Below are 17,750 nucleotides of genomic sequence, written 5' to 3'. Positions count from 1 at the left end.
TTACCTAGTATAACAAAATATATCCTAAATGAAACATTACAATGTTATGTAATAAACATTTCACTTTATTTTACTTTTGCAGAACTATTATGGAGCTGCTAAAATGATTTTTTCTGACAACCCACTTGGTCTGACTTGTGGAATGGTGTGTCCAACTTCTGATCTTTGTGTGGGTGGATGCAATTTACATGCCACTGAAGAAGGACCGATTAATATTGGTGGACTACAGCAGTTTGCTACTGAGGTATGCGGGATGAATTATTGTTTCCTTCATCTCCTAAATCACAAAAATCTTAAAATAATTTTAATTTTTGGTTTTTGTTGATATGCAATATTTTTAGTGTGATACACAACTAAAGTGTATTTTGTGCCATAAACAGTATTTTTACTCAACAACTTTGCAAAAAAGTGAAATTTTGTAAAACCATATTTAAGCTTAATTGTAATCCCAGAACGTTATTAAAATACTCTGACTGAATGTTACATAAATTACAGGATCTGCAAGTAAAATTTATTCTTTAACTTTACTTTGGAGTATGAAAAAGGGACCCCATTTTGAAAGGATATCTTGCTTAACTGCTTCTTTTCCCTGAAACTTTCTTTAATCTTTAGAGATTGAAATAATATAGCAGTATTATTTTGTAATAGTCTTTGAGTAATAGAGGTTAGAGAATTTTCAAAAGCCCTGAAATTGAATAATATCTTTTAATGTTTGACTGGGAACCTATAGGTTAGAAACAGGTGTGCTATTGTAAAAACTTTAATGAAATAAAATGAACTCATTTTTTCACTATTTATTCCATAAATTTGGGTCATGGCTTTCTCTTTTATCAAGTCATTTTGTAAATGACTTTGATTCTCTGAGACATCTTATGCTCTCTGGGGTTTCCTGTTTGGAGTAAACTACCAGATCCATTCCCATGTATCACATAAATGACCAACTTATATGGAGTGTACAGTGTGGTTTTGTGATCCTTGGGGTCCAGTTGGTTAGAAGGTCAAATTAAATGCCTGTCAACAGCAGATTTTTAGTTAATGTCTTCCCTATCTGGTTTTGTCAACTTAAACACAACACATTCTTTCCTTTTAGGACCCTTCCCATAATATCCCTCAAGCTTAAGTCTCACTTTGCTTTAAGTAATAAATCAGGGTTATTCCCTTCCTGCTTTCTGACAGGTTAATTCTAAGGAAGGGCTCTTGGGAATGAGAAAATAGAAACAATTTGATGTTGTGGGTTGTTGCAATAAATTCCTGGATTTAATTTCTTTTCTTACCAAATTCGAAATTGCATTAGGCTTACATGACTGGTTTTAGGTATGATTTTTAGAACCTGTGAAAATCCTTAGTTGATGGAGAATATTCACTTGAATTCTTCTAGGGGACCCATTGCCTCTTCATTAAACCAGATGAGCTTGCAAAGATGTAGAAAATGAAGGTCACACAATATGTATATAAACTAGTATTGCATTGCAAGATAAAATGAGTTAAAATAATATTGTTACTTTGGCAGTGACCTGGATGAGAGAGGAAGAGAAAGCGAGGAAAGAGATACCATCTTTCTGAAAACTCTCACTTGGCTCTCACCACTCCTTCCCAAATCAAAATCTATTAATTTAAGATATAGCATAGATTAGTATGGCATTAAATGCATTTTGGTAGACTAGAAATATATCTTCTTAATCCATTCTAATTATAATTTGTATAACTCTGGCTTTATATAGATGTCTGTTGAAGCCTGAATAAAAATCTTCCAGTAAAACTGTGTAGAAGAGGTTTCCATTCATTTTGTTTAAGTTGGTCATGCACGGTATGCAATTTTAGAAAAGCCTATATTTCCAAATCCATGCATGGTTTACTGAAATTTGTACAACTGTCAAAGTTGTTTGTTGGTAAATGAAACACAAACTGCAGATTAATTGACTACCAGAGAAAAGCCTATGTATAAAGTGCAAAATAAAATACTTCTTTCAAAGTACTGCACTATTGATGAGTATTTAAGTTGAAGTGGAACATGATGCAAATAATTCTATGTTTTGATTGTTTGATAAAACAATGATTGATTTTTGACCTTTAAAGAAATACAAATCTATTTTTCAAACAAATTAAGCAAAGGTTAGGACAACAGACTAAAATAGTATGATATTTTTCAAAATTGTTTTCCCTATAATTTATTTTTAAAATATCAACTATGTAGTCTGCCATTATTGAATAAATTTTTACCTTATATTTTTTCATTTGAAAATGACCATATGATTTGGAGGCACTTTGATAGGAAAGGAAAAATCACACAAAGGATAGCCTGAAGTAGAATCAGGAGACCAGCAGCTTTTTTTTTTTTTTTGTCCTGTGTTGTCATTATTATTCAATCCTTTGCTATCCCCACATCTGCAGTGACCTTGCTTCAGACACTTTTGTATGCCTGTGGGACAAACAAGCGAGGGGGTGATTCTGACTCTCTCTAGAAGGCAGTTCCATTACATGTAACAATATTGCTTCAATAAAATAACTTGAAATAATCGTTGGTTGTGGATTTTCTTATCAATCTCATGAGGGCTTTAAAATTTCTCTGCAAAAATGTAGCTCTTGAAAATTTTATTTTGAAATATTGCTTATTTAATTGAACTTTTAAAAAAATCATATATTCATTACATTTAATACACCAGTGAGATTCTCATTGCCTCACAAATTTAACCATTAATTGTGGAAAAGCTCTCTTCTACTGATTTGAAGAGTTATGGAAGTAGTTTAAACAGTTTAATATCAAAATGCCAAGGTTCCAAAATTTGACTTCCAATGTTAAAATGAATGAGGTTCAGAAGTTTGGCACAAAGTTGCTACTAAATCTTAAAAAAATAATTAAATATTTAAATTAGTATCTCAAAATAGTATTTTGTTTTTCACATTGAACATTCCATGAGCTTATTTTAGTACCTATTAAATATATATTTAGGGCCTCCCCGGTGGCGCAGCGGTTGAGCGCTGGGTTGCGAAGCTGCCCGCGGCCTCTGCGGCGCCGGTTCGATCCCCAGCTGCTCCCCGGCCACCAAAGGAGGGTCCCACATGGCGCGCAGACCTCTCCTGCCGCCCGCTGCTCCCCTCAGCAGTGTACTTCTGTCCTGCCTGCTCTGCTCCCCGCTCTGGCTCTGGTGAATTCTCTCACCCTCCGGCGCTTCTGACTATACCCAGTGCATGTATAAACAAAACAAACAAACAAATAAATAAATAAATAAAACATGCCTCTATTAAAAAAATAAATAAATAAATAAATAAATATATATTTAGTTTGCCATGTACTTCTTTGCACTGTAAATTTAGTTTAATTTTATACTTTCAATTAAGAATGGAACTAGCAAGGAAATTCCAGACTAAACCAGCTGACTCACTAAGAATAGAATCATGCTTCAAAGTTTTCTTTATGAGTATCTCACAATAGTATTTTTAAATTACCTCTATTTAACATTATCCAGTCCCACCATCATATACTGTTTATATGTCATCACATTACTATTTGCATTTATTTTTGTAATTTATTGAGAGCAGACATAGTTAAATTCAATTTTATCAGTACTTATAACAAAAATACATTAATACAGTTCAAATAGCAAGGTATAATGAGACTACATTAGGGAACACTTCATAATTACTTAAATTACATCAGTATTTATGTTTTGCTTCAATCCTACAAAAAGCAGCTGCAAAGATTTTGTATGAAAGAAGGAACATACTTATTCAAGTTAGTCTGTGATTATTTTAATAAGATAAATATTTATACCATATCTTCACCTTGGACATGGAGGTCAGTAAAACCATTCAAGTTTTGTTCTCTATGAGCATATTTGGGGACAATGTAGAAATAATGCATCCTAATAAATAATGGAGTACTGTATACATTCTTTCAAATAATGTATTTGTATGATACAAATCACTATCAAATAGAAAAGTGGAATCAAAGAAAAAGTCTAAGTGCAGGCTCCAAATTAAAATAACTTAAAACAGTGCCTAAACTGAAATGTAAAATGGAATATATTTTAACTATGTGTTATGTTGAGTGATTTTTAAGTAAGGTAATCAAATGATAGATTTACTTTGAAGAGTGAAGGGGAGCATTATTAACAATTAGTCCCTTGTAACAGGCACAAAACAGGACTATCCTGGGCAAACTGGCTTATATGAATCCCTAGTATAATAAGATCACAGGAGGTAAGGCTTCAGTTAATCAAACAAATATTAATTGAATATTGATTAGACCTATGGACTGTTGTAGACTGATTCTAAGCTACAGGACCTAGAAACATTAGTTTCTGAGGAAATAATAAAAACCAACATGTGAAATTTTGTAGAAAACTTAAAACATGCATTTGCATGAATATTTGTGGATTGATAATCCAATCTTTATTAGTTTTAATCACTTGGTTTTAGAGGTGATTAAACCATATTACAAAGGAAATGACCAGATTGGGGGGTGTTGGTAAAGTTATAATAATCTGACTGTACTTACATACTATTTCATTTTAAAATATTTATTAGCATCCCTGGAGATATACAAAGTTGGTAATGTTTTTCCCATTTGGACTTAAGGAAATTAAAGATTGAAGTGATCAAAAATGCTTAGTTGTCATTAAATAAATTCATTTTGCCCTGAACACTGTTATATACTTTAGTTAAAATTTGATGAATGTTCTTAAGTGCCCTTGAGGTAACTATTATCATGTCTATTTTATGTATGAGTAATAGGAGAGCTTATGAAATAGTTAACTTCCACAGCTCATGTCTAGTAAGCACAGATCTTGATTATGCAAGTATTCAAGAACTTACCAGCACAGGGCTTCCCTGGTGGTGCAGCGGGTTGAGCACCGCGCTGTGAAGCTGACCGCAGCCTCTACAGCACGGGTTCAATTCCCGACCGGCCAGGGAGAAACCCACATGGCACGGCAGACCTCTCCTGCCTTGCCTGCTGCTCCCCTCGGCAGTGTCTTCTGTCTGTCTGCCTGTTCTGCTCCCCACTCTGTCTCTGGTGAATTCTCTCACCCTCCTATGCCTCTGACTGTACCCCAGTTCTTGTATAAATAAATAAATCTTAAAAAAAAAGTTACCAGTACAAACATATTAAATCGAGTTTTCTGTCTCCAACTACATAGTTATTCTTGCTATGGAAGGATTATTGTATAGTTAGCATCTCCGTTTTCTAGAGCCTGAGATGAAAACCTTTAAGTTTCTTCTATGAAAAAGTAAGGAGTGCCTCCCTGGTGGTGCAAGGGGTTAAGATGCAATGTATGAAGTTATCCACAGCCACTGTAGGTAGCATGGGTTTGATCCCTCGCCAGGGAGGTAACCCACAGGGTACAGCAGACCTCTCCTGACTCACCTGCTGATCCCCTCAGCAGTGTATTTCAGTTGATCCGCCTGTTCTGTTCCCCACTCTGTCTCTGGAGAATCCTCTCACTCCCTCACACCTCTGGCCTATACCCCAGTTTTGTATGCATAAATAAATAAATCTTAAAAAAAGATAGCATGTCTGATACTAATTCCCTATAAAAAAAAAAGAAAGAAAAATTAAGGAATCTTCTACTATACAGTTTAAATGCAGGAACTTTGAAGGAAACCATGGAATGAGAATTCCTGAAACTTAAGCTTCTACCTAAAGGTTTACATATATTTCTACTGCCTAAATGTGATTTTGTGATACTTTGTTTATGAGTTGTCTATAAATTGTTGATCAAACCTAGCACATTTTTGATGTTTGGCAAACTGGCTATTGAGATCATTTTTATTTGGTTCTTCTACCTGATCCAAACTAAGGTAAGTTGCTATGGTAATGTGTAGTAACCTATATGTATGTCAAATACCTTTTATAAATCATTGATGAATAGAATATGCATTGGAGAATAGTCGTTAGATGAATTATTCCTCGTATTTGCCTTATTGTGCCATCTTTAATAAGATTTCTCTATACTCCTGCTATTTAAAACAATTTTATGAATAGTGTTGATACAAAAAACTATTTTTTCTGGGAGAATATATACATATGTTATATGTATATATATTATATATAATATAAATTATATATATATAATAAAATCAGTAGTTTGTACACTGGTTGAAAAGTTGCTGTAAGGATACAAACGCTCCTTATATCTGTTATGGCTGAATTTGCTTTTCCTTTTTACCTTAATGCATTGGTTAATAGAAAGGAATAGTGTCTAGTTCACTGTCTGGCATTTTTCTCCCAAAATCTCTAAAAATCTATTAAATTAAAAATTACAATAAAAATGTAGGAATGAATGGTCAGTTCATTTTCATCACAATATTATAGTTTGTTTTAAAGCTATATGTTAAAATCTAGAGCTTTGATAGATAAAAATAAGTTTCAGAGATTTAGGATAACTTTGAAATTTACCAAAATTATATGGTTGTTAAGATTATTTACTATTTTTTTCTGAATTAATCTTTTTTAAGTCAAAATATATACACTGTTTGCACACCCTACAGATTGGAATGATGGACTTTCATTGCTTTGAATCAATTATGTTTGATGAATAGTGGTTTAAAGTAGTGTAGACAGTGATCCTATATCTTCATGAGTCACTTGTAAGAGGCATGACACTATGAGTTAAAATTTAAACCACTTATTTTTGCTCCAAAGTACAATGATAGATGAACTATAATAATCACATAGTAAAAATTAATAGTTGCACTAAAAAGAAAGATAAATACCTTTTGAGACTAGAAGTGGCTTAGAAATATCCCACAATAGACAGGGGACTCAGACCACTGTCTGCTAGACTCTACATTAACAGTCATGGACTGCCGTGGAGTTTGAGTGCTGTGGGGTAATAAATACAAAAAGCATGTACCATGGGGGATCAGTGACTTACTTGCCCCTGGTAGAGTCTTAAAAAATAAAAAAGCCAAAACCTTGAAGCAAATATTATATAGGTCTGGAACTCATATCAAGTTGTTGAAGAAGCAGTGTTTTGGGTGCTTCTGTAATATTTCTAAATATACTTGATAACTAGAACTCTAAGCTTCTAATGAGAGACTTGGTTCTACATGCAGGATGGAAAGAGGGGTGATTCTTGATGAAGATCACCACATAGTTGGTATTGGAAGTAAGAGGATATAGGTAATGAAAGAAAAATTTTATTCAGAGTAAGTTCAATGAATTCCAAACTTTATTACAAAAGCTAGGGCTACCAATGATAATTAAAAGTCTCAACACATACATGACTTTAACTTAACAAAACACAAATAATGCCATCATCAGGACTTTAAAATAAATAGGTTTAAAATAATGTCCACACAAAGATAAAATTAAGAAGACACAACAGTGAATTTGTGAAGAAAAAAGTTAGTGGACTTAGTATATTCACTGAAGTGAATATACTAATAAAAAGCTCAATTTTAAACAGAATATATTTAGTGCACTGAAAAAAAAAGATATGAGAAATTAAACCAGAGAGCTATAAAGAAATGAAAAGTATAAGAGAGAATTAACAAACTGACTCCAAGGTACATATACCTGTGCAAGGAGTTCCTGAAGCAGAGAGATAAGAGTGATTGGTTTTCTAGATTCCTGCTATGAGTGAGACCATCCGGTATTTTTCTTTTTCTTTTTGGCTTATTTCGCTGAGCATGATCCCTTCCAGCACCATCCATGTTGCAGCAAATTGCATGTGTTTATCTTTTTTGAATGCTGAGTAATATTCCATGGTATATATGTACCACATCTTCTTGATCCAGTCATCTATTTTTGGGCATTTGGGTTGTTTCCAAAGCTTAGCTATTGTAAACAGTGCTGCTATAAACATAGGTGTGCAGGTGTTCTTTGGAATTGATGTTTCTGTGTCCTTTGGGTAAATACCTAGGAGTGGAATTGCTGGGTCATATGGAAGCTCTATGTTTAGTAGGTCCAGAAATCTCCACACAGCTTTCCACAGTGGTTGGACCAGTTTGCACTCCCACCAACAGTGCAGAAGAGTTCCTTTTTCTCCACACCCTCGCCAACATTTGTTGTTGCTAGTTTTTTTAATATGTGCCATTCTCACTGGTGTAAGATGGTATCTCATGGTAGTTTTGATTTGCATTTCCCTGATGACAAGTGATGTTGAACATTTTTTCATATGCCTGTTGGCCATTTGCATTTCCTCTTCAGGAATCTAGAAAACTTAAATAAGGGACCAGGAAAATGAATAACTATAAGAAAGTGAAAATCAAAATCAACAAAAAACTATGAACCAGAGACACTTTTAGGGGGGTGGGGGTGGGAGGGGAGGGATTGGGGTCAGAATGGGGGGCTGCAATTGTATGGGGAATATAACAATAAAATTTATAAAAAAAAAAAAAGTAATTAAATCAGAGGGATCAGCAGGCTCAGTTGTCTGGTGCCTGGGTCACAGGTCAAGGGAGAGCTAGGCTTGCTCTGTGATTGTGGCATCATTGTGGTAGGATTCTCTGGAAGAAAAGTAGACTGTCCGAAGTTTCTTTAAGAGGTCTGAAAAGTAGTCAGTAGGTTACGGGCCTTATTCTTGTGCTAGTAAATCAAATATTTCCATGTGGGAATAGGACTTCTGGACTCTGTCTCACAAGCTACTGCCCATTTTGGACTACAAAAAAAAACTGCTCAATCCAAGTCAGAATAAAATTAGACATGTATCCCTCAAAAAAAAAAAAAAAGAGTGATTGGTGATTGTCATAATGCGATTATAGTGAAGAATTTTCCAAAAGAAAGGTGTAAGTCCTTCACCTTGACACATGGTTGTAATATTGTGAAAAATTGAGGATCACAAATGAATCAGAGCTCTCAGAAAAAAATAAAAGAGATTATTTCAAAATCAAATGACAATTAGAATGACCCCAGACTTCTCATAAGCATCAATAGATGTCGCAAGTCAAGAACACAGTATTTTTAAAAGACTAAAGAACTTTATTTCTCCGATAACAGTGAGGTCATTAATAAAGGTATTTCAGCATTTTAACTCTCAAGTGGGTTACTTCTTACTTGTTGCCCTGCTGAGTTATCTTTTAGCATGAATGAAGGAAATCTGGAACAGTAAAGATATGCAAGATATAGTAATGAGCAAAGGAATCAAAATGTGAGTATAAGTAATTAAATATTCACTGTAAAATAATAATAAAAGCTCATTTCTTGGGCTTATAATATAGGTAAAGGTAAACTATATAGAATCTGACAAGGAAGTTGTTTGAGGTGGAGTTGGGGCTGTGCAGGTGGGTAGGCATACTAAAGGCATTTAATGTTAGGAGAAGCTACACATGTAAAACTTGGGTATGTATTTTTAAAAATATAATACATTTGTGTTAAAAATTGAAAGACGTTTGCAAAAATTATGGAAATAGAATTTGTAACCTCCATGCAGTCATTGGAGCAGAGAGGTGGCTGCAGAGTAAACTTAATCCAGTGAGACAGGAAAGGAACAGCAGCAAGAAAAAAAGCATGAGAGAGAAGCATACAAAAAGCATGGTCAACTGGAACTACAAAATAGATAGTAAAAAGATGTCTAAATATATAATTAATCATGATAAAATATATTTCATGAAGTTGCATATTAGAACATAAGTAACTCCTCTATGAATTAATAATAAATACTCCAGACATGTTGCAACTAAGAGAAGCAAATTTGTAGAATATTTACAAATAAGATGGTTGATAAAAGATGCAAATACTAAGAAATGCAAATACTTAAGAAAGTTAGTGATATTAATTGTAACAAAAGTAGAATTTTAGGGAAAGGTAGTAATGCAAATAAAGAGAAAAGTAAGAAATGAATAAAGTTGTAATGTTCATAGACATATATATTACAACATTGTCCATTTAAAATTATTACAGGTTTATTTGAGTTATTTTTATTGAAATGATTTAATAAATCTATAAATATTCCTGTATTCACCTAATACAGAGTTAGGCAGCCTTTTCATTGAACATTTATCAAAATTAACCATGTACTAGTTTAGAAACAGTGGTCTATAGATATATCAATATTAATATACATATCTATCTATACTATAATTTTTCTTGCAGTGCATCTAAATTAGAAATCAAACATTTAAATATTGTATAAATGAAAACAATAGCAGCAACAAATTCATAGTTGAAAATTAAAAGGCACATTTATAATTAACTTATGGGTTAAAGTGGTCATCACAATAGAAATTACAAAACTTTAGACCAGAATGATGACAGCTTCCATTGACAATCTATGAGATGCAGCCATTTTTTACATGAAATATGGTGATGCGTCATGGGCGAAAGGTGGCAGGTTGTTAAAAAAAAAAGAAATTTAATTAGTAAAAAAAAATGTATTGTGTTAAGTGAGCATAATGGAAAAGCAAAAGATTATAAGCAGCTTTTATCAACTCAAGGAGATCAAAGAGAGTAAGTGAAAGGTGGCAGTTAATTTTAAAAATGTAAAATTGATATTAAAATAATAGGAAAATGATGAAATAAACTATAAAAAACTAAGATAATGATGATCCATGAAACTAAAAGCTGACTCTTTGGAAATAGTTTGACAGATGATTTTCTGGCATATTACATAACAACTAGTACATTCCAATTATTACTACCTTTTAAATATTGCACTTTTATTATCTTATTATTTTGCAATAAGTAGCATTTGCTTCATAGTTAATCATTACTACTGATTCTGGAAAAATCATATTAACACAGTACAGTCATCTTAAGCTTGTAGGACGGGGAAAATCTCTCTAGTCCTCCATGGCTCCATCACTCTCAGATGTCTCCATGTTCTCATTTGTCCCCAGTAAACTGTGGCTCGGATTGCTTGGCCCCTGGCAGCTTAAGCTCCAGATGCAGTATTGAGTACGTGTCTGAGTAACTAACTAGGTATAGGCAGTGTCTGTGCACTAAGGATATAGTGATGAACAAGATAGGAATGGTACTAGCCCTCAGGGAGCATATTGCCTAGTAAGAGTGAAAGACAATTAAGCAAGCAAATTACAATAAAGTGCTGAGAGGGGATACTGAGACAGTTCTGTCGCTAGGAAACCTAATAGACAGCTTCCTAGGGGGAGAAGTTGAGAAAGTGAAATTTAAACTGGATCTTGAAAGGTGTTAATCTGTGCAGCAAAGTCAGGAGTGGGCGAGTAGTCAAGGCAGAGAACATAACAAGAAGGATTCCTAAGGCAAAGGATTTCTTGTAGAGGTTGGTTTGGACATGCATTGGATTTTGGATTAGTACAGTTGCTCATTACCAAAATATAGACAGCTATGTTTTCAAATTGTATTTGGTTAATTTAAATCATTTAAATTCCTTTCAGCCTCAAATCCCAAATATAGTACAATCAAACTAAAATTAGGAATTCTAATGTAAGAATAATAACTTGGTTCTGTTGTCTGTAATGTAAGCAAGCACAACCAACTTTGAAGATTGTTAGGACTGGAGATGCAAATATTAAGCACCTAGGACAGCGTCTTATAAAGAGAAAATGTTAATTCCAGGAGGTTATCATTGATTCACTCAGTCTTCACAATACATTGCTGAAGTAATTATTACTGTCTTAATTTTAGAGCTGACATTTAGAGAGGTAAAGTCTTCTCCAAATAACACATGTCATCATTTTAAAATTTGACTCAGGTGTTACCCTTCTGGGTAAGTTTTCTTTCTCATGGTTTCTATGAGCACTATGTGTAAAAATGAAAGCTACAAATGGCAGATTGCCTTTTAATATTTTTAATATTTTTGTATATTTAAGATATATGACTACTCTCTTATCCATTTACTGCCTTACTCATATAGGTTTCTGGTGCATAGCGGGCACATAAAGTTATTTATTTGACTAAAGTGGAAATTGGATGTAACAAAATATTCTCATCTAAAATTACCATGCCAGAGTTGTCGCACAGTGATGTCTGTTTTAATGATAAGAAAATAATAAGGCACAATCTTTAAGAATTACAAATGTGTTAATAATTTTGATAGCTGAAAATGTGCCATCGTATGGAGTTTTCCTTATTGCTAATACATTGGAAACACATTCTCCACTTTTGGTGTCCCTTCTTTAATTGTTGTGAAGAAAACTGTCAGGTAGCCCAAGGATATTTCTTTCAAAGAATGAGGGCAGTGAATAGGATGTCCTCAGTATTTTCTTTGACTTCTTTTACAAAAGGAAGCAGGTTACAAAGAAAATTACATAGAAGCATCTTTCAAAAGGCATGTAATTTGAGGTAACTTACTTTTGGATGCACAAATAGCACTCTTTCTCCATTCAAGCTTTCAAAATGTAACCAGACTATCATACTGTTAATTAAGTAATTCAAAGAAACTGAAACTAGCAAAATGGAAACCAATGTAGTATTTTTATTAAGATTTCTCATACACCTACAGTCACAAGTAATAACTTTTTAAGAAATTACCAGAAATTATGTTTTAGTTTATAATGAAATTAAGTTAAATGCTTGCAAAAAAAATGGAGGATGTACACACAATGAATGAACCACCCTTTAGAATTCAGCCTTTAATTAATGTAGATATTTTGAAATTTCCAAGACTGTTTTTTCATTTTGTAATTTCCGTGTAAAATATTTTGCTATTACTTGGTTAATGAAAACAAGAGTAATTGAGCAAAAATCATGGCTACAAGACATTTGTGTTTGTTTTTATTATGTGCCAATTTAGAATGTAAGAAAGATTAAAATGAAAAAGGGTTACCTTCATACTAGAATTGGCAAATATGTGTGCATTGGCCATGCGTCATTGTTTTACAATTAGAGAGCACTATATAATGATTAGAAAATTATACTGTCTCTGTCTCCAGAATGTGAGGAGGCTTGGAAGAAAATCACATGCCCCCTCTCTGTGTCTCAATCATTCCATTTAAAAAAAAAATCACAATAATCTCTCCCTTGTCTCATAATAATATGAAACTTATGTAAGAATTGCCAGTAACGTCAATTTGGAGTGATGAAAGAAATTCACATTTCAGATAAGTGAAAGATCAGAAATCACAGAATTATTACACAAGGAAATCTATTTTAAAATTATCCTCAAGTAGAATATGCACATAAATATAACCCTTTTTCCATATCACTGAGGAAGACTGTTTCCTTGCTCACTGTTCCTCAATTGATGGACTATCCCTGGAGTTCAGAAATTTTGAAATTCATCAAAATCTTGTTGAATGCCTAGTATGTGGAAGAATTTTCCTCTCTTCTTGGATTACAGATGGGAGAACCCTCATATTAGTTCATGATCTCTAGGGAAAGTGCCTATTGTAGACTACTAGTAAGTGGACAAAATTATGTAAAGCACCAAGCCAAGTGCCTTGCAGATAGCCAGTGCTTAGTAACTCATATCTAAACATAATTTCAATGGAAGTAAACTTCGTAATAAGGTCCCAACCAGATCCTTTAGTGCGATAAGGCCTTGTTTGTGGTTTTCTATATATTATATATTACTAATGAAAAATAAAATGATCTTAAAATAGTTGAAGGAAACATTTTATCTATTTACTCAAAATAAAAATAAAATAATTAAAATTATTTATTGATAGATTTTATTAACTTATTTCATTTGCATAGTTGCAATATGAAATTGATATTATTAATCCCACTTTATAGTTTGAGGAAACTGAGGCATAGGCAGATTAAGGACTTAATTGATAATCATGTATCATGAGAATGATAGAGGTGAAGATTGAATATCAAACAGTCTAATATTTACAGTGTCTAAAAACTAAAGTAACCCTTGTTTTTGTATGAATGAAACAAGACAAATACTTCATAATTCCTGTTTTATTGGGTTATTACAGCTTATCTTCACAATATAATATAAAGTTTTCGGCCTGCAGAATTCTTAACTACTATATCAGATATCAGAAATAAATAATTCTTTGAGAGTATCATATGTATATATACCACATCTTCTTGATCCAGTCCAGATACAACTATGGGGAAGGAGAGGAGGGATTAGGATCAAAATAAGGGGGGTGGGAATTGTATGGGAAATATAACAAAAATGAAAATGCACACGTTGGGCAAAAATGAAAAATGATGTAAGAATTATATAAAATTAAAAAAGAGTATCATATGCTTCCTGTGTCTATAATTTGTTACAATGCAATGTTAATTTATAAATGCTGGTTGATTTTAACTTGGGAAACTTTAGTTTTTAATTAGTTTGTAAAGCAAACAAAGAGTACTTAACTGAATAAGAAATTAGCATTTATTTAATCCCTAAGTGAAATTCGCTTTCTCTCCCCCATCACGTTAAATGCCTGTTTTAAATATCAACTTGTGAAAAAAATCTTACTCTGAAAAGATATATCTCAAATACTTCCATATTAATGGATTCAATAAAATAGTTTATTAGTTTACAATTAGATTGGTTTCCCTTCAGATTGCTTAGAATAATAAAAGGTAAAATTTGTGCTGATTCAAAATTAATATAGGAGAAAATCTATTATACATCTGTAATTTGTAAATTCCAAAATTGTCCTGGAATCAGAAATGGTTATAATTCAAACCGTTCATTAATTATATATTCATCTCCTTCTATAGAAAAACACTAGAACTTCCTTTTTCTCCACATCCTCGCCAACATTTGTTGTTGCTACTTTTTTTAATATGTGCCATTCTCACTGGTGTAAGATGGTGTCTCATTGTAGTTTTGATTTGCATTTCCCTGATTACAAGTGATGTTGAACATTTTTTCATATGCCTGTTGACCATTTGCATTTCCTCTTTGGAGAAGTTTCTTTTTAGCTCTTCTGCCCATTTTTTGACTGGATTATTTTCTTTGTTTTTGTGAGTCTCATCAGCTCTTTGTAGGTTTTTGTTATCAGTCCTTTATCATTAGTGTTGTGTGCAAAAATTTTCTCCCAGTTGGTGGGGTTTCTCTTTGTTTTGGTTATTGCCTCTTTTGGGAGTGCAAACTGGTCCAACCAATATGGAAAGCTGTGTGGAGATTTCTCAACCTACTAAAGATAGAGCTTCCATATAATCCAGCAATTCCACTCCTAGGTATTTACCCAAAAGGCACAGAAATGTTAATTCCAAAGAGCACTTGCACCCCTATGTTTATAACAGCACTATTTATAATAGCTAAGCTTTGGAAACAACCCAAATGCCCAAAAATAGATGACTAGATCAAGAAGATGTGGTATACATATGCACAATGGAATATTACTCATCAATTACTCATGCAATTTGCAGCAACATGGGTGGAGCTGGAAGGGATCATGCTCAGCGAAATAAGCCAGAAAGAAAAAGAAAAATACCGGATGGTCTCACTCATAGCAGGAATCTGGAAAACCTAAATAAGGGACCAGGAAAAAGAATAACCATAAGAAAGAAAAATCAAAATCAACAAACAACTATGTACCAGAGACACACTATGGGGGGGGTGGGGAAAAGAGGGATGGGGGTCAAAATAAGAGGGTTGCAAATGAATGGGGAATATAAAAATAAAAAAAACACTAGAACTTAAAAAAAAAATCAAAGATGGTGTGTGCCCTTAAAGCTCTCCTGACCCAAGGGAAGAAAAACACAGATAAATCAGGAAAATATGATTAAGCATTAGGAGAAAAATTACAAAATGCTATAGGAACATTTATGAGTACCATTTAGCTCAGTCTAAGTTGGGCCTTTTAACAGTTTCTGACAATCCCTTCTTTTAACCTTCAAATTATATCATTTATCTCCCTTAAATATTTTGAATGGTAGACTGTATTAAGTGGAATAAATCAAGATTGTGGGAGGATTTCAAGAAAACATCAAATTTGTATTAAATACAAATAAGTTCTTAAATATTATAGTTTATCCTAAATATGAATTTACTCATCAGCTACTTCTATTGCTAGTCAAGTTTTTATAATAGGATAGTAGTAAGAGGATTGATTTATTTTCTCTCTCTAAATTTTGAAGTTGCAATTTTATATTTATAGATTGATAATTTTAAATCTTGTAGATTGGCCTTTTTAAATCTAGTGGATTGGCCTTTTTATTTTTTTAAATGTTACCAATGTACCCTGCTTTGAAGTCTAATATTTCTGATACTGACATATATATACAAATTTTCTTGTGGCTCATATTTATGTAATATCACTTTTTCCATAGTATAACTTTACTTTTACACCTTTCTTCATATGTTTAAGGTGTATGCATATATAAAACAATTTTGGCACTCTAATTAGAGTTCTAACCCACTTAAATTTAATGTAATTACTCATATGTATTTATATTCATCATGTTGCTATTTGTTTTCTCATTTCTACCCCAAATATTCATATTACTTTTCTCTCACTTATTTCTTTTGTATCAATAACACTCCTGGGTATCTACCTAAAGAATGCAGAAACAATAATTTGAAGAAAAATGTGCATTTCTATGTCCATAGTAGCGCTAATGAATAACTATAAGAAAGTGAAAATCAAAATCAACAAAAAACTATGAACCAGAGACACTTTTTGGGGGGTGGGGGGCGGGAGGGGAGGGATTGTGGTCAGAATGGGGGGTTGCAATTGTATGGGGAATATAAAAATAAAATTTATTATTAAAAAAAAAAGAATAGCCATGCTGTAGAAACAACCTAAGTGCCCAATGGCCATTAAGTGGAAGAAGAAGATGTGGCATATAAACATACTGGAACACTGCTCAGCTATAAGAAAGATGAACTTTTGCAATTTACAATAACATGGGTATAACTGGAGGAGTTTATGCTAAGCAAAATAAGGCAGAAGGAGAAAGACAAACACCAGATGGTTTAACTTATATGTGGAATATAGAGAAACAAAACAAAGGGTCAGACAAAACCAAACCAAAACAACGCTAGGAATATGACTGTAAAATTGAATACCAGAGGAGGAGGGGTTAGGAAAGCACAGAGAGGAGGGTACCAAAATGAACTGTAGTGGAGGACTCTGGGTGCCTTGGTAGTAGGTGTGGTGTGGTAACATACCTATGAAGTGGTATGAACTTGTACCTCTAAATCATAAGCAATCTTGTAAGCCAGTGTTACTTGAATAAAATGAGAAGAACAGGATGAAACATGTTAAAGTTACCAAATTTAAAAAGCAGTGTTACATTACTAATATTAAAGAGTGAGATAATGAATTTGAGTAGTTTTTCAAAAATATGCATAAGGAAGTTAATGTTAGTTTAAAAATTTTAACCTGGCAATTGATTTCTCCATAGGTGTTTAAAGCGATGAATATCCCACAAATCAGAAATCCGTCTCTGCCACCCCCGGAGAAAATGACTGAAGCCTATTCTGCAAAGATTGCTCTTTTTGGGGCTGGCCCTGCAAGTATAAGTTGTGCTTCCTTTTTGGCTCGATTGGGCTACTCTGACATCACCATATTTGAAAAACAAGAATATGCTGGTGGTTTAAGGTATGCCTGGTTTCATGTTTCATACTGATTTCATATGTTTATAGTGTAAAAAAATGAGGGAGAAAACAATTACAAATATTGTTGATGCATAATCGTATATGAACTCTAGTCTCACAGATGGTATTTTAAATGTTCTTTTACCAAATGCTCAAAATTTAATTTCATTATTTTATATTTGCAGTTGGATTTAGCAATTTTCACTTAAAAATTTCTGTCGAGTACTTTGCGTTTAACAGAAATCTCAGTAAGATATTTAATGAATAGCAGAACCAATGATGTGAAAACTTACTTCATCCCTCTGAGTCTTGATTAGTGGAGATATATCCAAAAATTATGGAAATTAGAGATAGTGAAACATGGTTCCATAGGATATTAGATGACTCTGC

The 17,750-nt window shown here is 33.0% G+C and overlaps 1 protein-coding gene across 1 annotated transcript in view; it reads left to right on the top strand.

The window, feature by feature from the left end:
• DPYD (dihydropyrimidine dehydrogenase) overlaps positions 1 to 17,750 on the top strand; it is a gene marked incomplete at both ends in the record, with an annotated part of 741,074 nt that overhangs the window by 193,613 nt on the left and 529,711 nt on the right. Inside the window, 2 exons of the mRNA XM_084242233.1 lie at positions 83 to 244; positions 17,168 to 17,364. Of these exons, the coding sequence (XP_084098359.1) occupies positions 83 to 244; positions 17,168 to 17,364 (359 nt within the window). The remainder of the gene's footprint in view (positions 1 to 82; positions 245 to 17,167; positions 17,365 to 17,750) is intronic.

This window comes from Talpa europaea, assembly GCF_964194135.1.
Source record: "Talpa europaea genome assembly, chromosome: 9".
NCBI classification, from domain to species: Eukaryota; Metazoa; Chordata; class Mammalia; order Eulipotyphla; family Talpidae; genus Talpa; species Talpa europaea.
Note: the sequence above shows the minus strand (reverse complement) of the source record. Positions and strands in the feature narration are given on the sequence as shown.